Source organism: Astatotilapia calliptera, chromosome 8 (genome assembly GCF_964374335.1).
Source record: "Astatotilapia calliptera chromosome 8, fAstCal68.1, whole genome shotgun sequence".
Taxonomy (NCBI): Eukaryota; Metazoa; Chordata; class Actinopteri; order Cichliformes; family Cichlidae; genus Astatotilapia; species Astatotilapia calliptera.
This window is the reverse complement of record NC_137429.1, coordinates 21,339,102-21,363,161: the sequence shown is the minus strand read 5'-3', so window position 1 is coordinate 21,363,161 and position 24,060 is coordinate 21,339,102. Positions and strand designations below refer to the sequence as shown.

The following is a 24,060-nucleotide window of genomic DNA, read 5'->3' as shown; positions in this document are numbered from 1 at the left end:
AAACTAGCAAATTAGGCAAAAATGTTTAGATTTCTTCTTTTTTTTGCCTGTAAAAGCAGTGATGTGGAGGCCCGAGCGGACTCTCTTCCTGCTGCGGTCCCACATTGTATCACCTGATCAGGCCAGGACTCGCAGATGTGCTCGGATCCCAAACGAAAAGCGAAACGCCAAATGCTGCACACACTTCCTTCTCAGCTTCTGCTGCGTCGTCTTTCAGCTTGTTTTAACAAACTCTCGTCAATCCCACGCTCCTTCAGAGACGAGCTCGTATTCTCGTTTACCTCTGCTTCGTGGAGCGCACTGCGACGAGTAAAACGTACGGTGAAAGTCACTGGCTGATTCATGTTCAACGCGTTTTTCCTCCTTCTGATTGTCAGCGTTAAAGGCTGTCACGTTCGATACGTTGTTGCCAAAAAGGCAGTGAAACATTATATTTCTCACTCTCATTTTTTTATCTTTTGTATCTCTTTTCTCTTTGTAGAATTAAAGTAAAAGATTCAACATTTAATCTTGTTTTATGTGTATATTTTTGTTTTTCTAAGACAAAATCTTTCATATCAGATAAACATAAATCTCTTTGCTGGAGTAAATCCACACGTTTGTGATGCGACGCAACTCCCAGCTCGCTATTGTGGCTGCTGACTGGCCCAGGCAAGGACAGCTAAAAGCAATAATAGCTGCTCTCCCTCGACATATGCTGTACTGTGTGTCAGATCCTGCCTTGATTTTATTCGTGTAAGAGCCTTTACTACAGAGTAATACAGTTCAGACGCACTTCATTACCCGCGAGGGGGAGGGAGGGGTGTGTGTCAGGATTGAAATAACTCATTTTTCTCGTGGAAGAATTCCTGCAGGTTTTCTGAACATTGCTGTTTGCTTGTTAGACTTCAGCTGCCTGCTCCTGCTCTCTTTATTCACCTGCACTGTTTATCATCCTGTGAACACTGTATATTTGTTGGTGGAACAAAGCTCTGTGGAGGATATTTAATTTACAAATGAGGCACTGAGAGGCTCCATCCTCAATCGCAGATTGACGCTGAAAGGTTAAAAACTAAGGCTTCGCATTGTTAGTAGTTCCAGTCCCCTCTCTTTATCGCCGCCTCCCATGCCATGCCTCTTGTTGTTTGTAACGCCATATGTTTTGCACATTGTGTACATATTTATATAGATGTAATGCATATTTTTATACATGTGTAACATCCATGGGCTCTCTATTTTGTAAATACTCAAAAAGATGTATATAAGTACTGTATGCTTTTATGTGTCAATAAAGATTTGGTGTACTGTGAAAACCTTTTGGTCCATATTGAGATTTGTCGACATTATCTGAACTATTTGACTCTACATCACATCCCAAAGATGGTCTGTTGGACTGAGATCTGCTGACTGTGAAGGCCGTTTGAGGACAGTAACCTCTGTCATGTTTACAGAGCCTGTTTGAGCTTTGTGACATTTAAATGACGTCATTGCATTTTACCCAGAGAAATGACGCTCAATGGATATTTTCTCTGTATTGAAAAATATTTTGTCTGTGAACACTAATGATGGTTGTGTGGGGAAAATCCCAGCTCGTCAGCAGTTTGTCAGATACTCAGATCAGCCTGTCTGGCACCAACAACTACGTCACACTCATTTACCTTACTAACTCATTCTGGTGCTCAGGTTAAACTTCAGCAGTTTTTTCCCCCCCCAAATGTCTGTTTGGCTAAATCAGGGGTCGGCGACCTTTCTGATGATGAGTGCCATCTAAACTTTCCTCAGAAGTCAATGTGCCATATGATTGCATTAGCAATAACGCTCTATATTAACAGTTACACACTATATAGAACTTTATAGAATTATATTTGTTTGCAGATGTTGGCAGTTATCAGCGAATAGTTATCAGCTATTTTGAAACAAACAAAAAAAAGACACTTTTTATCCATAACAGCAAATGAACTGTACAACAGAAAATGCAAATGCTATTTATGGTCTCCTCACAACAATGATAAGAAAAATAAACTGAGCCAATATGGCATGTTTGTTAATACACTCTGATCTCTGGTCTCCCACTCAGAGACACAAGTCTCCGAGTGTCCAGCATTCAGACGGCTACCTGAGGACACTCATGTGAGAGAAAATCTGCTCACACAGATATGTAGAGCCAACTACTGTCAATAAGGCCTCTGCAGTGTTCTGAAGACAGTTAAACTTGGCAGGTAGTGATGTCCATCAGGTGAAAATACAAGCTCCATGAACACGCACAGCTATGCACCAGCTGCGTCTGTAGTTCTGCAAACTTTGACCCCCACAGACTCGAGCTTTTCAGTTCAATCAGCTGCATTTCGATGTCCTCTGTGTCCAGCCAGTTAATGCGAGACAAACCCAGCTGCTCATTAAAGCTTTCTGGTTTGATCAGAAAATAAAACATTGGTCCATACATCTGAAAGTCCCGAAAATGCATTCTGTCTCGAGTCTACAGATGTATCCGTGTATTTCCGTGGTGCTGATGCTGCGCTGAGCGGACAGCTCCTGAAACTTTTGAAGTGTCGGAATGTGGAAATTTCAACATCGCTTGAAAAAACTGACAGCTAGCAACGTCCCTCTCACCGGTAGGCGAGTTATTTTTAGCCAATTACAAGTTGAATCTGGTAGTTGGGGTTATTAGCTAAGATAGCGTCATCAAGAAGTGGCACAACTAATGTGTCTATGCGAGGTGATTTGTGATGTGCATCGCTGGCCCTGGTTTCATCCTCATGTTTCCCTCTCACCACATATCCAAACCAATATCATGACCAGCAGCTTTACAGCTGTAGAAGAAGCAGCTGTGCAGCAAAGACACAGAGTAACTCCAGCTTTGTGTCTTTTTCATTGTAGCTGAAGTCCGGGACAAACTGTGTTTCTTTTCACCTAAATACGAAACGCGTAATATTTTCTCTGAATACGAGACGATTCCGTTTTTTAAGGGGTGGTTGGCAACTCTACTAACCTTATGAATAAAATAAAGTTCACTATCAGTAACATCAAAGCACCCACCCAGCTGTATATAAACTCCATCATGCTAGCTAGCACGCAGTACAAGTTATACACCTAAACTTGGTTTATATCTGACCCAGATAGACTGCAGGTCATACCTTCTTACCTGAAGTTCAGTTCACCTGATACTCCTCCTCCTGCCTCCCCTTTCCCTCATCCACCTGCTGGCCTCGGTGGAAGCTCCGCCATAGCCACCACCAAACAACTGAGTCATTTTTACACATCTGCCAGCACCTGGTCAATCCTCCACCTTTCATTGTTTATACTGTTACAGAAATAAAAATAAAAAAAATCATCGGGCACATATGGTCGTGCCATCAGTTAACCCTTTGCGTGCCCAGAGTTGCCGACCCCTGGGCTAAATGAATTGGGTTTCTGCAATGTGATTGGCCGATTAAATCTCCTATATCTTAACAAGCAGTTGAACAGGTGTATCAAAGTGGATGATTTCAAAGTGCATTTGTTTGCATCAAGAGTAACAATTATGAACACACACACGGATGGTCAGCTTCATCAATATACAGTATTGTATATAGTGTCGTCAATAAAAAGTATTTTTACTTCCTGATATTATTATTTTTTGTATATTTCTCACACTTCATGCTCCAGATCATAAAAACAGATTTTAATATTCAAGGAAGATAACCCAACTATATAGAAAGTTCAGTTTTTAGAAGATTATTTAATTTATTAAGGTATAAAAAGTTATCCAAACCTTCCTGGCCCTGTGTGAAAAAGTATTACCTCTAAACCTAATGACTGGTTGTGCCACCCTTGGCACCAAGAACTGCAGTAAAGCATTTGTAATCACTAGTAATGAATCTTTCACATCGCTGTGGAGGAATTTTGGCCCACTCTTCTTTCAACAGTTGTTGTTATTCAGCCATATTTGAACATTTTTGAACATTAATGTCCTCTTTATGATCTGTACAAAGTCTGTCAGTTGGATTTGAGTCCTTACTAGTAATTGGAGCCATTCAGAGGTGGACTTACTGGTTTATTTACGATTGTCCTGCTGCATAAACCAAGTCTGCTTAGGCTTCAGGGCACAAACTAATGGAGGGATATTCTCCTGGGAGCAGAATTCATGGTTCCGTCACTTACAGCAAGTCATCCAGGTCCCAAAGCAGCAAAGCAGCCCCGGACCATCACACAACACCTCCATGTTTGACTGTTGGTTTGGTGTTTTATGAAATGCCGTGATGGTTTTGCGTCAGATGTAATGGGACTCCAATCCTGTCTCATCAAGCCAGAGAATTTTTCATCAAAAGTCTTGGGGATCATCAAAACATTTGATGAAGCCTTTTGCCCCCCGTTTTGCTCAGCAGTGGATTCCATTTTTCAATCATGAACCTCCTTGGAAGGTTCACCACTTTTCCAGTGGTGATCCAGTGTAGCGATCCATCCATCCATTCGCTTTTGCTTATCCTTTTCAGGGTCGCTGGGGGTGCTGGAGCCTATTCCAGCTGTCATAGGGCAGCCACCGTGCTGCCCTCCAGTGTAGCTAGACAAACTGAAATCAGCTAAAAATGTAGTTAATTTATGATTTAAAAACTGGGGGGCAATCAGTTTTTCACATTGTGCCAGCCTGGTTGGGTTAGCCCTTTTCCCTTTTTGAATGAAATCATAAAAAAATTGCATTTTGTAATTATTCTGGTTATTTTTGACTACTATTAAAATTTACTTGTGTGACAAATATGTGTAAAAAGAAAAGAAATCAGAGAAAATACTTTTTCACAATAAAAGAGGGTTCTTCCTCCCTACTATCACCAAGTGCCTGGTGTAATAGGAGATCATTCAGTCACTGAGTTGGAGTGATTATCTCATAGCAAACAGCATTTTGTGAAGCTGTTGTGGCACTGCGTGAATCATTTGCATCTGTACAGAACTGTATGTACAACAAATACACTTCATCAAGGAAACCGGTCAGATAATTGATCAAAAAATAGCAGCATGAAGATCTTGATCCTAGATTTGAGTTTGCTCAAAGTTATTTCTGGCTAAGAGGAACAAACATGTAGCCGTCAAACTGTTGAAGGGAGTAATATTTGAATACCACTATTTGCATCTGCTTACTGGAAGATAGAATAAGCAGATAACATACATCCTTTAGCTATATCTCACTGAATTATGAGCAGATTTTCAGAGGGAGAGGAACTATTTACAGCAGCTCTGCTATCCTGAGCCTTTGGACAGTACAGATGTAGCATCAATGCCAAAAAAAAGTTCTAAAGTTCTCCAGGTGTTGTGCACAGTCCCATATTATTCCAGCTCGCAGGTCAAAGTTTGACAGCAATACTGCAGGGCAGCAAAGGCTGTTTGGACCCAAGCAGCTCCAAGACGCAGGAAAAGTCTCTCAAGTGCAGGAAGTGAGGATTGTATTGTTGTTACTCCAGTAATCTTGTTGTCAGAATGGCTTGAAGGTGTGTATTGTGGACTGACAGTGTGGACACTGGTGAAGAACGTCCTTGAAGTTTTTCATGCAGAAAGGGATTATACAGCAGCCGCCAACACAGCTGTTAGAAAGAGAAGGAAAGGTCACAGATCATTCTGAGGCGACTGTTTTTGGTGCTATTAGTTAGTGCTACAGTGTGCCTTGTATCATGTGCATGCGTTCTTAACGAATGAATTTTTTGACATCATCCTGGTCAGGTAGAAGACGTACCCTAACATGGAGCACAAGCAGCACGCTAACCAAGTTGTCTCGCCCACTTTCCTTTGGGTTTGTGTGATGATGAGCTCTTTGCAGGTCGGACACTGGGTGAGCCCGGCGTCTCTGCACAGAGTTTCAACTTTGCCGGGGAAAGAGACAAAAAGAGAGAAAAACTGGAATGAGCTTAATTAAAAACCAAAAACAGCCCCCTGGTTTTATTCAAATGCAGGTGTCGGCGTGTTCATACAGTACAGCTAGTAAACAGATGCATTCAGTATACAAGGAAATATTTCATTGCAGCAATATCTGTCCAAAAAGTTACACAATATTCAAAGAAAGAGGGAACCATGTGTCGACATATATAAACACTAGTTTGTGTCGTAGAGGAAAAGTGTAACACACCTGGAGCGATGTCATCTTCTGGTGTTTCTATTGGTATTTCAGGTTCAGTTTCTACAGGTTCTACAGGTTCTTCAGGGTCTTCAAGGTCTTCGGGGTCTTCGGGTTCTATGCTCTCCTCCTGGGTCACCTCTGCAGGCGGCAGCGTGTAGATCCCTCCCCAGGGTGTTTCATTTTTATAAAAACTGGGGTCTGCTTGATGAACTTGGTGATTAAAAAAGAATAAAACAAAAGCAGTTCAAACTTTAGCTTTAAATGGGCCATGTTTAAAAGAAAATCTCATTCTGTCTATTTCACTTCAGCCATGAACGCATTACTCTATGAAGCCCCTCCCCTAAAATGCCATTATCTCCATTTCAGATTACCTTTACATCACTTTCACTGATTATTTTAATATGTTTAACATGAAAATCTGACAGTGTATCATTATATATTAAACACAGACGGACACAAAAAGGGAAAAGAATATTATTTTCTTTATAAACTGGTAACAGTATGAAAGTTTTCATACTTTTAAATCCATTCAATTTAGTTTTGTTTATATGCCTCAAGTCGCTTTACATTGTAAGGTAAAGATCCTAAAATAACACAAAGAAAATAATCATATGACCCTCTATGAGCAGGAACTTTGATGAAAGTGGGAAGAAAAAACTCCCTTTTAAGAGGAAGAAACGTCCAGCAGAACCAGGCTTGGGGAGGGGCAGTCGTTTCTAAAGGGACAGTTTAATCCAACATTTTTCATCTGTGGTTTTCAGTACTAATTATACATCCGTGTGCCTCTCGCTTCCTGTGAGTTACCCAATTTTGAAGATATAAATATGTAAGGAATTCTGAATATACTGTGCAAAAGTCTTGAGCCACCGCTAATTTCTTTATATTTTGCAAAATGGGAAATTAAAGCAATGATTTACTGAAACATGCAAATAACCATGTATATGAGGCAAAAACAGAGTATGGCGAGCTCATTTTAATGAGCTTGAAAGTCAGTCTTTGGCATGAGTGCCTTTATTCTTCAGCACAACCTTCTTCTAAGCAGCTTTCATTTCATTTTTTTAAGTAGTCTTCAGGAATAGTCCTCCAGGTTTCTTGAAGGAAATTCAAAGCTCTTCTTTGTTCTGTTTTCTGTCAAGATGATCCTAAGCTGCTTCAATAATATTTATGATGACTTCAAAGATTCATCACTCCAAAACACCCAATAGCTTTCATTTCCAGTCCAGTCCTTGTGTAATTTGCCATATCTCAGCCTTTTTTCCCTGTTTCTCTTCTTTTTCTGATCAAGTGAAGGGTCAAATCTATCTCTCAGGCTCAAATTCTTTTCTGTTTCTTCCAGTTACCGTTCATTTCCTGTGGATAGTTTTTACCCATGCCACATCTTCTTTTGTCGAAGACATCTCCAGTTGTTTCAAATCTTTTAAATGCGCACTGCACACCAAAAGAGATAGCCCAAGTTTTTGTTATTTTCTGCAGATTCAAGTAAAGTAATAGGAATGACTTATGTACTAGTAACAAAGTCCCTAAAGATCCTGTTTTGAATTGGTTCTGTACTAAGTTGTCTGTTATAGTTAGGTGTCTTTTTATACTTGAATGTTTGATGTGTTAGTATTAAGTGACTTCTTTCTTATAGAAATGGTCAAATAAAAAGAACTGGGCTAAAAATGAATGAAAAAGCAGCCAATGTCCAAAGAAAAGCGTTGAAAGACCTTCAGAAAGCCATCAAGTCTATACCTCAAGAAAAGCTTACAGGGGCTCCAGTGGCGCAATCGGTCAGCGCGCGGTACTTATAAGACAGTAACCTGCAGAGTGATGCCGAGGTTGTGAGTTCGAGCCTCACCTGGAGCACAAACTTATGACAGGCAAAGGTTGTTGTGATTTTGTGCAAATAACATTGGATTTAAAAAAAATTGCTGAAGGCCGCCTCCCAAAAAAGTTGATTCTGTTCATCTGGAACGAATGTTTTCACTGGGAGGGACGTTTCGTCAGTCATCCAAGTGAGAAAACGTTTCCCAGCCTTATAAACAGTACATTTGCATAATGACTGAAAGTGGCAAGCAACAGGCTTTGGTGTCAGTTTCTTGATCATTAATATTCAAATTTGATTTCAGGGTGCTTTAAATAAAAAACAAAAACAAAAAAGGTGAGATGAGAAAGTGTGGAAATTAAGCGTACCTCCGTTTTCTGTGGGTGTGGCAGTCTCTTCCTCTTTCGACAGCTCCTCCTTTTTAAGCAGCAGCACATTCAGCTCTTTCTGAATGGTCTCCAGCTCGTCTTCGCTGTCATCGTCATCCTCGATGTTTGCTGATGACATCATACAAAGTACCCCAAAGGTTAAACTGACGCACAGTAAGCTGCTTGGTCCATTAACTCAGTGATTACTGCATTAGATTGCTTGTTTTATGAGCTAACACAAGTCACAGAATCGGCTGTAAGTTACAGCCACACTAGTTTTAGATTCTTAGCTTTTTGTGTATGAAGTAAAGTTGCTGTTTAAGTCAACTGCTGATGAATATATGTCAACATGCACCCTAACAATGGTTTCCTTTTATAGGAACAACCACCAACTGTCGGGTTTTTTTAATCTGACTCACTTTGCTTTGGAGCGCTGTCCATCTTTTGCTCTGACTTTTTGGTAAATTCCCTCATCTTCTGCAGGAGGAAACGGCGGTTCTGAAGCTGCTGAATGCGGAACTCAATGACAGCCAGCGGTGGAGGGCCGCTTCTCGTCTGCATTGTCTCCTGACTAGATTCAGGTTGGGGATCAGGGTCAGCTTCGTCCTGCTGCTCCTCCTCTGGCTTTTGCATCTCGCCTGCGTCTGGCTCCATGTTTGGAAGCTCCTCTAAATTCTGATCAGACACCATGTCCAGGATTTGATTCTCCATCCTGGGACAGAGATCTGAATATATAGTCCTCAAACCGATGGAGGTGTAAAAACAAAAGAAAATCCACAGAGAACGCAGCTCAAACCCACGATCCTAATCCAAATTCAAGCCAGCCTGTGGCAAGGTTAGGTTCCAGACTTCCCCTTCTGGTTTTTCTCAGAGATCGGGGAGAGCTGCTTGAAGACAAACATTTCTTCTGTAAAAAGAATTAGTCCACCTTCTGAATGTTTCAAAAAAAGACTCATCAGATGGAAATATTTTCATCATCTGTCCATTCTCACCTCAGAGGGCTCATAGCAGCTTTGCACAAACGTCAGCATGGCTGATAGCTCCGCTGAAATGAAGTAAACAGTGTGCACAAACAAATGAGGATCCAAACGTCCGTAATCCATGCAAATGCCACTAGCTTGGAGCATGTGCAGGTCATATGCTGAAAGGAAAAGTGTGATCATAAGAGATGTTAGAAGATGGAAACAGAGGCTAAAAGCAATGGCTTGCTGGAACTATTCCAGCTAAGCACTGTTCCTCCACATTACTGGAAAACTAAGCGTTTAAATGCAATGCACTGAAGTTGGAAGGTATATTTACCTGCCCCAAAAGTCAGGGTTCCATTTGCTGCATCCCCAGAGTGCTTTAATATGTGTTTATTTTAAACTTTAGGCTTTCTTTGAATAAATGTAAATAAAGTTTACTTATCATAATTTTACTGAAGTAAATATGAAAATAATCTCATTAAAAGATTTGCTTTTGTTATCACATACAAAACGCATTATAACAGACCTGTGTGTGGCAATTTAAGAGTTCTTTCAATTCAATTCTGGTTTTTACAACGCTAAAACACCCAAGGAAGTTTAAATATTGTAAGGTAAAGACTCTACAATAATACAGAGAAAACTCCAACAATCAAAAGCTCTCCTATCCAAATTTCCCACGTGTGGGACTAATAAAGGTTATCTTATCTTATGAGCAAGCATTTGGCGACAGTGGGAAGGAAAAACTGCCTTTTAACAGGAAGGAACCTGTACATCATCTCAACATAGCAGCAGATCAGCTATAATCTGGTGGACAGTTCAGTTATCAAGCCTGTGGCAAAGGCTCAGTTGTTTTGTAGTAAAGCAAATAAGACGAGAAACATGCACAACATTTTTCAGTTTCATTTTTCTGTAAGCCACGAAAATAGCACAATTCAGTACTGACATAAAAAACAATAAACAAGCAAACACAAAAACACTCACACTCCATATACGTGCACAGAAAGCAAACTGGTAATGGAGTTGCTTTTGCATTAAAATTTGAAATTCATATAACCTCTCCCTTAGTGTATAGAATTACACAGGATATCACAATATCAGATCTTTGACTGCATGTCTGTTCTTATCGGTTTCTTTTTGAGCTTTTGCTACTTTTGCTATCTTCATCCTGCTCTCTCTCCTTCTCACCCTCTCTATCCTCCTCTCTCGGGCTTCATGCTGTTACCAAAATGTAAATGTGACAGTGAAACAGAATTTACAACCCAATAAAAGGGCTGAATTACATCATTTTATGATACTATTCTAAGTAAATATAGGCTTCCACTGGCCATTGATCGTTAACATCCTTCTGACTAGCTCTGGAGTCCTGTTGTGCTGTAAACAAATGATGAAGCCCAGTTCGAGCAGGAACTCATTATGAGGTGTACTTTATTACATTAGGTATGTAATAAAGTTGGCTAGTCATTCATATGTAAATTAGGTTGTTACCTGGGAATTCTGGAGGGAGGGGAGTGGGGGTGTGTGGATGAGGGGGTGGGCGAGCTGCTAAAAGCTGTGAACTTCCTTTTGTGTTCGTCTTGATGCATTCTCAATCATCCAGGGAAATAAATCTCCAAAAGTCACCAACTTGGAGTGTTTCAGTTTGCCATCTTAGGGAGAAATCAACACACATGGGTGTATGTCCTTTGTTGCTGAGATTTATTGATAAAAACAGTACAAAAAACCAACCATTTGTACACATATTTACAAATGGCCTGCTGAGTGGTGCACGGAGCATGTTCATTGGTTCATGGACCTCCCTGAACTAATGGCATTTATTGCAATTGTCATCTTGCGGGGGGTTAACAGGGTTCCATCTCTAAATGACTGCTGGTCAGCAAACCTGGGAAACCCACAGATAATTGGAACTATGGCACGAAACCGCTTCCAAGACATCATGCAACACCTACGCTTTGATGACAAGTCCACCCACAGTGATCGAGCAAAGACTGATAAGTTCGCTGTTCATCAACGGTGATATGTAGACCAGGGTTGTAGCACGTGATGCAGTTGGTGACAAATGATCCCCACACACTGGAAATTGCAGGGAACTCCACCCACCGAATCACTCCATGTAAGCACTCTAGTAAGGTTAAAAGGTTAAAGCCATAAAGGGTTTTCTCATAAACCTTCTCCATGATCTCATTTTCACTTCCCGCTTTGCGGTGGGATAAGGCGTCATCATTTACTTGTTTTTCTTAGTTGACACTCGGGAAGCTATTTGGGTCACCAGGCTTTGCCTGAATAAACAGCAACACACAACAATACATTATATTACTTACCAAATGATGGAGCTCATCCTCTGAATGTTGTTCTATGATTTGACCACTAGATGTCAGGATAGAACAAGGAGCTGGACAGGCTCACAGAGGATTAAGTCTTTAGTTTACAGCTTGACGTCACTGGTTCGGCACTTGCAAGCCTCTATATATCCATCCCTCCACCTCCTCTTTCATTTCACAGGACCTTTATGCACAGTGTTTCCTTTTTCTTCTTTCATTTGGTCAGACTTACCTTTTATCCACTTTACACACACGCACTTACCTACCTTCTCAATTGACTTTTTGCTCTGTGTGTGCATGTGTGTGTAAGGGAGATACACACAGATCAAGTAACAGTAAAGCGTGTGTGAGCACCACCTGTCAGGGTATTAGTCATCCAGAGAAGGATACACAGACTCATTGATGGTTAATGAGCTTCATTATACAACAACCAAAACTCCTCGTGTGTCACTTGACAGTCGTGTTGCAGTCAAAGCGCAAATGTTAAATAATTGGACCCTAAATGCTTCAAAGTAGGTCTTTCAGGTATTATCTGGAGATGAAAGCATCTCCTGCCAGGTCTTAAACATGAGCAGCTAGCTATTGGTCACAGCGGACCATTTAGGTGCTAAAAAGCGAAATAATTTTCTCAAAACTGGAGACCAAAAATAGACCTAAAAATGAGTGACTTTCATGCCAAACTAATTTCCAGATTCTCATCTTTGCTACTCCAACTTTCTGTTTCAACAAATGTTCATGGCTTGCCTGGTATCAGTCAGAATGGCCTGCTTTTTGCACTCTCTTTCCATTTTAACTCTCACACTGTCTCCACTCTAATGCATTACTATGGAGCAGAGGCTAGTCACGATTTGTCAATAGCTAATCAGTAGAAACCCAGGGGCAACCTTTGGAGCTTAACGATGAAGCCAACACGAGTTCCTCTAGGAACTGCAGTTCCTCAAGGTCCCACAGGAAGCTGGCTCCAAAAGGAAATCAGTCTGCCATGTTAAATCAGGTTACAGCAATACAAAGGATATTTTTTGTTTAAAAAAAAACAAGAAAAAAACCCATTTGTCCACTACAGGCACTTTCCCTTCTTCTATATATATTGTAAGAAATCATCCTTGAGATTAGAGCCACCACCATATTGACTGACAGGTTTTCCAATGCAGGCAGCTGATCAGTGCTAGTAATGCATTAGCTTTGTGCACTGATCAGCTTGTTATCCTGCCCCCAAGTGTCCAAATAAAAATGGATTACTGCAAATCTAAAAAACAAACAAACAAACAAAGATTCAGTTTGACAAAAGGACAATCACGACAGCTACGGAGTAAGCGGCAGGTATTTATTTCCAAAGTAGCATGGCTTAAATGTTTCAAAGCAGCAAGAGTATAGTAAAGAACACTATAATTAGTAAAAGGCTCAACACAGACATTAGCAAGAAAAACCAGAGTAACTCTTTCCATAGTGCTAGAACAGTCCTCTGTAATTACCGGCCCTGGCAGAGGACTGTTGCATAACAGACAGACAGAGGTGGCACATAAATCAACTTAAACTATCACTGTAATAACACTGTGGTAGTTCAAAGCAGTTAAACAGGACAGTATATATATATATATATATGTGTGTGTGTGTGTGTGTCAGCTGTGCCATCATTGTATTGTAATGGAGATTATTGTAGCAAACACTTTATCCTTTAGTATTCAGTGTGATGGACTGGCCTGCTCCCTCCCAGAGGACGTCACTGAGGATGACGTAGAGTTGCTTAGAGGGTTGCGTCATGCCTGGATTAGTGTGTGTGTGTGTGTGTATTTCTGTACTTATGAAGACCAAAACAAAGCTTCCTAGAAAAAAAAAGACCCAGAAACTATTTGCCATCATTTCATATTATAGCAGGAGTGAGTCAATGTGCGGATGTTCCTCTTCTCTTTGTCTGAATGAAAAACCATGCTAAGAACCGTTTCCTGTGCAGCAGCTCGCAGCTGGACTCTCACACTGACTAATGGGAAGAGAATTTGAATACACACGCTCTCACGGTCACAGCAGTTGGTTCTCATCACGGTCTTGAGCATGCTGACTGAAGGCGAGTGGCAGCAATGATGTCACAAAAATGGGCCATCAGTCACCCACCAGCCCCCACCTTTTCTTTTTGGGAGGTTGGTGGCAGACAGGCGAGATCTCTGCAACACTCAGATGAAGGAGGTGCGGTGTGTTTGTGTAAAGTAAGTGAGGGAGGAGAGAAATATAAAGGGATGTGAGAGGAGGGTGAAAATGAGGGAGGAAAGACAGAGAGAGAGAGACAGAGAGAAAGGAGGGCATGAGAGAGGGTGTCAGGCACGCTGCCAGCCATGCAGGTCTGATGTGAAAAACGATGTCTGCGGCTGCAGCGACAGGCGAGCGAGGATGGATCCTGTTCTGCATCGAAGACACTATATCACAGACACGCAACTTATGCTCACACTCATAGCGCCGCTGTAAATCGTCTGGTGGAACGAGAGGGTTGCGTAACAAGGCATCTCTCCAAATCTATGTGCGGCATCCCTCAGCAGTGACGTTCAGAGATTAAAACCATGCAGCACCTCATTGTTATAGCTCGAACATATAACAGCGGCGATAAATCTCTGTAACAAATCACAAGCTTTGGTTACCACGCTGTCCCGCCCTCAGACGTCACCCCCCACCCCGAGGTGGATTGACTTGTCTACACATCTGCAGTCAGTTGTGTGCAAATGGCCCGCAGACGCTGTTAAACAAGACAAATATCTCATTTTAACATGAAAGCATGGCTGACATGTTGGATTTGAGATGTGCAATGAACATGGACATTCAACAGTTCTAAGTAGATGCTTCCACTTGGTTGCAGTAGGAAAGATAAAAAAGAGGAAGAAGTATTTTGTGGGATCTGTTCATCTGGTGTATCTGAAAGGATAAGGCTGGATTATATGATATGAGGAGTGACAGTGTCGGTCTATTGGTTGGTTAGCCTTAGTGTCCGGCGGCCTCGCCTCTGTCAGTGCGCCCCAGTGTGGCTGTGGCTACAATGTAGCTTGCCATCACCAGTGTGTGAATGTGTGTGTGAATGGGTGGATGATAGGTTGTGTAAAGCGCTTTGGGGTCCTTAGGGACTAGTAAAGCGCTATACAAATACAGGCCATACAGCCCATTTAGCTTTTCTCTAGATCCATGATGAGTTCCACATTTACCATGAACTTAAACTTCAAATTTAATGTGTTCTCCTGAAGATAAACCTTGAATAATTTGGTGATCTTGCTATTTAGCACAGTCACCAAATCAACAGTTTAATTGATCTAGTGCAGCGGTCTCCAACCTTTTTTGCGCCACGGACCGGTTTATGCCCGACAGTATTTTCACGGACCGGCCTTTAAGGTGTCGCGGATAAATACAACAAAATAAAACTAGTACCGGTACCGAAAAAAATAAGATTTATTCATAACACACGTGAAAAGACCCAGGAAAACCGAGTTAACGATAAAAACGATAACAAATTAACGCTGAAAACCGATAAAAACCCTGAAAACCATACATTTCACACCTGAGCCTCAACTCTCGCAGCCCGGTACCAAACGACTCACGGACCGGTACCGGTCTGAGGCCCGGGGGTTGGGGACCGCTGATCTAGTGTTTTGGTAACAGGGGCAGGGCTAAAGAGGGGAGCTAGGGAGGCACTGGCCCACTCTGACATTTGATTATGGGCCATAATTTACCACGACTTTGGCATCACATCTTATACTTCATTGTACCCTCTATGCCTGCTGTGGCCTTTTAAAAACATTCTGGAAACAATAGCTGGACCCTCTCTTAAAAATTGCACATTAGCAATTTTCAGGGTACTATTTGCTAGCCAAGGCCCTGGTCACACAGGCTGGGAACCACCAGTCGTAAGGGGAAAAGCTGGTTGGCAAGTGGTTACAAGAAGTTGCTAGCTTGGTGAAATTGGTCACAAAGCTGTACCAAAAACCTCCTTGTGACTACTTTGGTTGCTAGCTTGTTGCCATGTTCACCCATAGCTGGAATCTAAGACTGCAACCTCTCGCTACCACTCGTAATTGAAATTGCAATGCAGACTTGAAACAGAAAGCATTTGCTTAAAAATTAAAGTGAAGTAAAAGTTGCACATTTTGAAACATGCTGCTTTTATCTAGACTAGGCTAGCATCGTTATGGTGGCTACAAAATACGCAATGTCAATGAAACTCACAACAATGACAAATAAAATAACAGTTAAGCTAAACCAAATTAAGCTAGCATTAACTTTGAAGCAAATAATTAAGGCAACTACCTGAAAAAGAGGCGGGGCCACAGGTAACGCATTTTAAATGTGGACAGCCCTTAAGCCGCACGCAGCTATTATTAGCTGATTAGCAAAGGTTTTGAGATAAACTAGCGGAGGAGCACTGCCGTAAGACCAGCTTGGGTCTGGTCTTACGGCAAGTTTTCAAAAATGTTTTAGGAATTAACTTTGTAGAAATTTAAAAAAAGGACTCTTAATAATGCATTTATTCTCATTTTACTGCTGTTATGTGACAAGTCTTGCTACATATATATAAACATGTAATTGCTGGTGATATTACTCCAGTCTGTATGTATATATACCTGATTTGCTGTCTGTCTGTTTGCACCCTCTTTAACTTTGATGTATGCTGTCTGTGTTGGCTTGTTGCAATGGCCTGATTCACCAGAGAAATCATTAAAGTTTCATCTGATCTAATCGAACCCCTGCTGTCACCACAGAGCTCCCTCACAGTCAAGATAAAATAAAAGCACTGCAGAGTCACTGAGCAAGGACTGTAACAGAAAATCGTATTGGAAAAGCTCAAATTCAGTTGTATGTTTCACACAACCGCGAAACAGATGTGTGGCACTGCAGGTTACAAGTGACATTCACTCTTTTACGTGTGAAAACCTTCTGGCTGCGATATCCTGCAGCGTAACAACTGGCTAATTCACCTTTTAAATGAGGTTTATGACTTGTTTCCATCCTCTTGTGTCTTCAAAATGTCTCCCTCCACATTTATTGGTCTCTGCCCGTCTGTGAAGGAGTCAAAGAAGAATGAGTGTCCACCACATGCAAGGAATGACAGTGGAGGTGATTTCTAGGGAAGTGAAAAAGAAAGAAAGAAACTGAAAGGAACACTTTAATACACAGCCCTGTTGTAAAGCTGGCACGTTGAGGTGTGGCGTCCGCTTGCATGGACAGATTGTACATCATGTTACTTCATGTTTTTTCTCCAACTACAACCGCACAACACCGGAACTGAAACAGCACATGTCCATGTCTGTCTCTTCCCCTGGCGGTCAGGGCTCTGGTGTTATTCCCACACATGCTCACGTGTGAGCACAAAGAACTTCCCCTGCTTCCATTCTAAGTGTAATGTATTGTTTTAGTGCTCATGTGTGTACGCGTGTGTGTGTGTGTGTGTGTGTGTGTGTGTGTGTGTGTGTGTGTGTGTGTGTGTGTGTGGCTGCTAATTCTGGTGCTTATGCATCCAGCCAGGCAGCACTGATACAACACTGAGAGCAGGGATAAAGCCGGCTTTGTGTCCAACTCAGGATCTCGGGCACAGAGTGGCTGAAATGGCACGGAGCCATTGTCACAGGTTCATTGCGGTCATATACACAGAGACAGAGAGAGAGCTGGCGACACTAGTGCTGGTTGAAACCATAGATATTAAAGGTGCAATTGCTACACTGTTTGAGACAATTACTATAAATAAATACAACCATCATTTGACTTAATGGCTTTTTAAAAAAACATGTTACTGCAACTGTTTGCAGAGGAAATATGAAAGATTGTGTGATAAAGCACAAAGAGTGCTGTTCTTCAAGTGAGACTGTTGCCTACTGACGCACAAGGACAAAACAGATCCGATTTTATACTGTACGCCAAATATGGAATATGGAGTTGATATTTAATTGTTGCTAAAGTAGCTCCTCAGTGTTCTCCAGCTAGCTGCTAACTTTGCCATTTGGTGATGGGGTGTGTGTTTATTGGAGGTTTTTGGCAGAAAACGGCTGCGTGCTGCATCTGGAAACAGGGCCGATGAGAGATTTTTGGCAGCAGGAAAACGGTAACACTGCAGGCTACATAACCAGAACTATGAGCTGACACAAAGTTACTAAAACTGTTAATGCTTATTGCAGCTTTTTACTTTGGTATCGAGTGCACTTTGGTAGGAGGACCCATGATAGTGTATAAAAAAACCCTCTTTCAATAAGTTTTCCATCTTAAAGAAAGATTTCTACAAACAATTGCAAGCAAGAGTGCACTAAAATGCAAAAGTGTCCTCAAGGCAGACTTGAAAAGGAGACAGTGAGAACAACAACACATAAGAGACCTTTGAGAAGTCTTTGTGCATGTCTCTGGTAATTAAATGTAGAGGTGGGTAGATAGTAGGGGTGCAACGATACACAAAATTCACGGTTCGGTTCGGTTCGATACTTTGGTGTCACGGTTCGGTTCGATACTTTGGTGTCACGGTTCGATATTTTTTCGATACAAAAAAATGTTCAAGCATTTTTAATTTGTCATTTATTAAAATTATAAATATATATTTTAACTCAAAAGTACAGTTTTTAAATTTAACCCTAACCCTTGTGCGTGTTTTTTATTTTGACAGCGAATGCGCACCTGCGGACCACTTATGTGCAGCCCTGGTTATTTAGCTCATCATATGGCAGCCACAGAAATTATTTTGTCCATGAAACCATAAAGCTGCACTTTCTTTTTGCCTTATAGTCTGATTTGTCATAACTTCTCCGTTTTGTGGTAAGCTTTTCTTTGGCTGTCACTTCTTCACCCTGACCTGTCTTATTTGGCTCAGCAGAACTGAAATGCTTTTACACATGCACTCACATAAGCTCAGCGATTCTCTGCGCGATCAACCTCTCACATGTTTAAGCTGCGGGAGATTTCACTTGTCATGTTTGCATAGTAAGCTAACGATTGATAAGACGATGTCAGAGGAATTGGTGCACAAATTATCATCACTCACAGATCAGTGCTGTCGCTCTCTATACACAGTTCGCACGATTGCAAAGTGAAAGCAAAAAAACAAGCGCAAATTCAAACGCGATTTCAATATGTCACATATTGACAGTGGCTCACCGATGCCAATGACATAATTACCCAGCTACATTTCTGAAAGAATGCAAAAGCATTGACATATATTTTTCCTTCCTACAATAGCCCGACGGGCAGGGAAGAGATAGATTTTGGTAGCCCGACTGAAAAAATCGCTAGCCCCAGGACGTCGGGCTAGCGATATTGCAAGCCCTGTATCTGATTGAGGAATCACTCATCTTTGGAAAAGAGAGTTTATTACAGAGAAATGGCTCTTTCCAAAATAAAAGCTATACTATCCGCTTCTTCTGGGCTATATTCTCAGCAGCATAAGGAGAATCATGTGCTAACAGCGGTCTAAATGACTCGGCTAAAGTTAGTAGCATGCTTGTTGTTTTTGTCTTTGCACTAGGATGATGTCGGCGTAAATGTGCAGTCATATTCGTTGTGTTCCCACTAGTGCTTTCAGGTTAATCTCGTTGAAATGACCTTAACGCCACAACACGGCAAATCTCCGTTAACGAGCTACCGCCGATCGCTCCGTGCATGGGGCTAGACGGCCAACACGTTAACGAGCTAACTGCGCTAACACACTAGTTCACACCAATGTAATTGAGCATTGCATGGCACATCCAACATACTGTTTTACTTTAGTCCATGACGCGCTTACCTTCAGGGTCATACGTCACATGAAAACCAAAATAATTCCAAACGCCAGATCTGAATGAGAGTGGGGGAGGTCCATGTTAAAAGGAGAGCTTAACTTCTGTCTCGCTAGCTTGCCCTGCGCTCTTCCTTCTGATGCTGTCTGTGTTGAGCGCTCAGTGGATCTGCGCTGGACAGTGCAGCCTAGGCGGAGTAGTCGAACGCAGATTCACTGAGCGCTCAACACAGACAGCATCTTCAGAAGGAAAATTGATAAAATAAATTACAAATGTTGTATTGTTCGATACATATGCGTACCGAACCGAAAGCACTGTATCGAACGGTTCAATATCGATACGAATATCGTTGCACCCCTAGTAGATAGATCCAAGTATCAACTGTATCAATACCAAGACTGGTATAAAGCATTCAAGAGCTACATTTAAAGAAGTATGGAATACAATTTCAAATTAAATTAATTCATTTTCAAAATATAAGATTACATTTCAATTTAGTGACTATCATTTTCAAACCAATCCGTTCTTTAAGTCTGACGTCATTAGCCATGTCTGGGCCCAAACTCTGCTGCAGGTCCCAAAGTCAAACGATCACTGCAGCATTACTGAGAGTTGAAAAACTGTCTAAAATTCTTTCATCTGTAATAAAATGATCAGTGTGGCTGCTCTACAAGGTGTAACAATTAAGTAAAACATCCATGCATCCATGAAAACAGAAATTATGGAATTTATGGGGTTAGAAGTTAGCAGGGAGCTAGCTCGCTAGTTTCCATCATAACTTTTTAAAAAGTTAACGTGACGTAACGTTAACGGTTTCCCGATGGTTAAGGACAAATGCAATCGCATGGCAGGATTCTTTAAACGGACCAAACTTCAGTGAGGAGAACAACTGCAAAATAAGGTTAGTCATTAATATACTGCTGCACGGGCTGGGCTGTAGTTACATCGTAAGGTTTTAAAAACTGAGCTTTAAGATGAATAGCGGTAATAGAAACCGAGACAAGCCGACAGTGATCACTGACTGTTTTTAGGGGCGTGTGGAGATTAAGTAGAACAAGATACAAAGTATTAAAACATGTTAAAAACACAGCAGCCTTATTAAATGCAGAGTCATTCTTCACGTCATGACTTAAAGACTGGATACATTGGATTTCAAATTACGCTAATTCAAATTCAGTTTTAGAAGCTTTTATTCAAGTTGATATTTATGGATTGTCACTATTGATTTTATAAGCATAAGCAAACTAGTTTAAATATCTAAATTTGTTCATGGAGGAAGGCCTTTGAGGCCACGAGGACAGCCCAGATGAAGCCCATATCTGCAGTTTTCTCCACACAAGTAGCCAGCCACTGACTTTGGCTACTTTAACTCAACCATACAGCCACCTAGATGTTGCCAGATGTCACGTTGTGACATTTGTGCCATTTCTGGCCAGCAGCCCAGTCCTTGGGGTCACTCATGTCCAGCCCAGCCTGTGACTTGTAGACCACATGTGCAGCTTCACAGAACACTGGCCAGAGCCATAACTGCTGAAAGCGGGCCAGACACCGTGTGGGCAGGGTAGCCACAGTTACCATATTTGCTATAGCTGTGTAACTTTGTAGCAGTATCTCAATGTGTTAGTAAGTTTTAGTAGGAGGCTTCAAGGTGACTTCTAAATACTGTAATACCGGAGCGAATGCTATTTTTCTTAGAGAACAAAGACGACAGGCTGAGTGATCACTGTGGCAACATCAAGACACAGATGCTCATTTTTTCCAAGTCATTTCTATCGGTGCTGAACTGTGACTGCTGCCAACCAGACAGCATGATGCATTGCTCCTGCAGTGGATCTATGAGCCTTCTTGTTTGTTTTTATCTCTCAAGCTATCACCCTATACCCCTTCGATTTACTTTTTTCAGTATTCCTTTGTTTTTAGTTCCCTTTTTGGAGAGAACACCACCAGTAGGTATGAAATATTTTTCTCATTCTGAACTTTCTTCACCCAGTTTTTGTTAGACACTGTGTATTCACTCTGTATGTATCCTGTGTGTGTGTCACCTTTCCCCCACTTCCTGCTGCAGTTCGTCCAGTGTTGAGCTGGAGCCTCCACCTGTAGGGAGAACAGGGGATGGTGAGGTGCCAGGTTACAAATGCACCCAATGTCACTCTGTTCATTCTTCTCCCCTGCCCTCCTCCACAGACTGCACAGTGTCCTCTGCCTTCCCCATGTCTGCATACCTCACAGGCATCCTGCCCATTTCTATATCTCTAATCTTTTAACAGTATACCTAATACATGATATATGACACAATATGAGCTTAAAATACATGATTACTTTGTAAAAGTCGTGATTCACCGCTCACATTATGCTTCTAAGGAGCCAGACTTTCTCATCATTTTTTAAAGTGGTCTTAAAGCAATAGCTCTCCAGGCTTTTTACAGAGTGGCTCCTTTTTCAGGTGAGTCCTTGAACATGAGTCCTTGCAACACGTCACTAAAACACAACACCAAAGATAACACAGTTTGACGGGCATAAAAGAATAGTTTTGCAACAACAAGGTGACTTTGATTCAGACCATTATGAATGCGTACAGCAGAGGTCAGGATGGAGGTACAACAGTGAGTGTCTCCAGCTATCTCTAAAACAAGGTGGAGGCTCTGTCATGGTGTAGACAGCATTTCAGCCAGTTGTGTTCAGGATCTTATCAAAACAGATGGAATAATAAATAGAGGAAAGTACCATTAGACTTTGATCCACCACGCAATACCATCTGGAAAACATCTGACTGGCAGCCACTTCGTTTTGTCAGCATGACAATGATCACACATTGCCAAACAGTAAAAGCATATGTGGATAGAAAAACACAATGGAACATGGTCAGTCATGGATTGGCCTCCCCAGAGCCAGTATTTCAACATCATAGAAGCAGTGTGGGATCAGAACCAAAAGTCATCCAAGAAGAGCTTTGAATGTCCTTCAAGAAGTCTGAAGAACTATTTCTGAGGACTACTTAAAAATGGTTAGAAAGCTGCCTAAGAGAGATCAGGCTGTGCTGAAGAATAAAGGGAGTCAGCGTTCAACAATAATCATTATTTAACTTTTACTTTATTATCGATTATCTTAATCAAGCAGCCTTTAACATTCTAATTAGCTGAATCTGCCATTGGCACCCTTCATATCAATTACAACGTAACTACTTCTGACTCAGCAGTGATAAATGGTATTTGTCCACATGACTCAAATTAGCCGGCAAAGACTTAAACAATTCCAAAAGCCGCTTCTCTGTTCCTTTTCGCAATGGCAAACACAAGGGCGCTGTCAGAGAACGCCGGATCGCTAAACGGTACGAGGTCATCTTCAAAAACCTCGGTATTTGAATTATTAAGAAGTTTGTAACTAACTTGCAACTGCCGAGAACCCCACCTAGAGACGGAGGAAGAGGAAAATAGAATAGAGAAAAAACCACTACCTAAGACACCCAGGGAGCTGAGGTCTGACCTGGAAGAGTCTGGTGTGCTGATTGAAACACTTACAATATGAAGCATGCTGAACCAAGAAGGGTTTTATAAGAAACAAAAGACACAAAATAAGGAACAATCAATCTTCGATTACTCAGACAAACCACAGTTCTTCTGGGCAAATGTTCCGTGGATGCCACAAACCAAAAGAAAGCTTAAAGCAATTTATCTACTGTGAAATGAAGCTTAGAAGGAGAGGAACACCTTAGACTGTTAACACATTTTAGCATGTCTAAACAAGGCTGATTTGCTGTCTCTTGAGCTCCACCACTGAGGTCTTGAAATTGGAGGATTAGCAGGAGGTTTTAGACCAAGATTTATTACCCAGTGTACACATCTGACACACAAAAATACCCGTGGAAACAGAAACAAAACCCGTTTCTGTTTAGGCTCACTGCTTCTCACATACAAAATTCCTTATAAAACATTCACAAAGCTGATCTTAAACACCTTGTTGCATTTACTGCAATGACCAGGAGAAGCTACTCAAGTCTAGCCTCAATTAATTTACAGAAAATAGACAAACCAATAAATTTACCAACAGCAAAATCTTAATTTCCTTCCAGCAGCGTGGTAATATGGTGATGTTTGCACATGAGACAAGACAGGTGCTGGTGGTGTGCCATCTGTGTTACTGTGTTTAGTCCACAACATTCAGTGACCCAGAAAACAGCAGCCTGCTGTGTGTATGAAAGACAGATAAAACGAACTGTGCTGTATTACTCTGTTATGCTAACAAGAGGTAATGTGCATATACTCAAGGGCATAGGTTTCCTTTGAGCAAGTTGAGGGGGGATTTGTGGCTCCTCCTTCCAGGCTGGGTCGCCTCCAGAATCTTTTTCATAGGGGTGGCCACATGTGGGCCACTAAACGCATTGGGCGGCACACCACAAAAACAGAATGTCCACCTTTATTATGCTGTTGTCAAATATAGGTTACGTGAGAAATATGGCAAAAAAGAGAAATGAAAGAATTTTATGCCTAGTTAATGTCCTACAATTAAAGTTGATATCTCTGAAAACAGATACATATGAAAAAGTTCCAGGAAGTCACAACCACTGCTTAAATGATTCTCAGCAGAGCTGAGCAGACGCAGGATTCATTCTCACAGAATGAAGTTAATTTTAAGAGCAAACTTGTTCAGGAAAGACAAATAAGTATGAGATCATGTAAGAATGGGAACTGTTGCCTGTCTCTATGTCGGCCCTGAGAAGCACCAATAATCTGTTCAGGGATTGGCACTAGCTCTACTGCAACCTTATTACATTATTACCAACAAAGGGCAGTCTTCCCAGAGGGGGCCACTGTGGCGAGTGCCCC

The 24,060-nt window shown here is 41.5% G+C and overlaps 1 protein-coding gene and 1 non-coding gene across 2 annotated transcripts; one reads left to right on the top strand and one right to left on the bottom strand.

The window, feature by feature from the left end:
• Nucleotides 1–5,274: 5,274 nt before the first annotated feature.
• On the bottom strand, nucleotides 5,275–9,088 carry LOC113028624 (uncharacterized). The gene is made up of 5 exons (XM_026179070.2): nucleotides 8,653–9,088; nucleotides 8,234–8,362; nucleotides 6,071–6,271; nucleotides 5,681–5,807; nucleotides 5,275–5,531 (listed from the first exon to the last, which is right to left on the bottom strand). Exons 1-5 carry the CDS (start codon nucleotides 8,942–8,944, stop codon nucleotides 5,423–5,425), a joined length of 858 nt encoding a protein of 285 aa, XP_026034855.2. The 5' UTR covers nucleotides 8,945–9,088; the 3' UTR covers nucleotides 5,275–5,422.
• trnai-uau (transfer RNA isoleucine (anticodon UAU)) lies at nucleotides 7,813–7,906 on the top strand. The gene is made up of 2 exons: nucleotides 7,813–7,850; nucleotides 7,871–7,906. It is a non-coding gene; the product is annotated as a tRNA-Ile (tRNA).
• Nucleotides 9,089–24,060: the final 14,972 nt, after the last annotated feature.

Coding starts and splice junctions, on each gene's coding strand:
- LOC113028624 (XM_026179070.2), bottom strand. CDS start 8,944: ATGGAGAATCAAATCCTGGACATGGTGTCTGATCAGAATTTAGAGGAG. Junction 6,272..8,233: donor CACACCCACAGAAAACGGAG/GTACGCTTAATT, acceptor TTAATCACCAAG/TTCATCAAGCAGACCCCAGT. Junction 5,532..5,680: donor TGCTTGTGCTCCATGTTAGG/GTACGTCTTCTA, acceptor TCTTTCTAACAG/CTGTGTTGGCGGCTGCTGTA.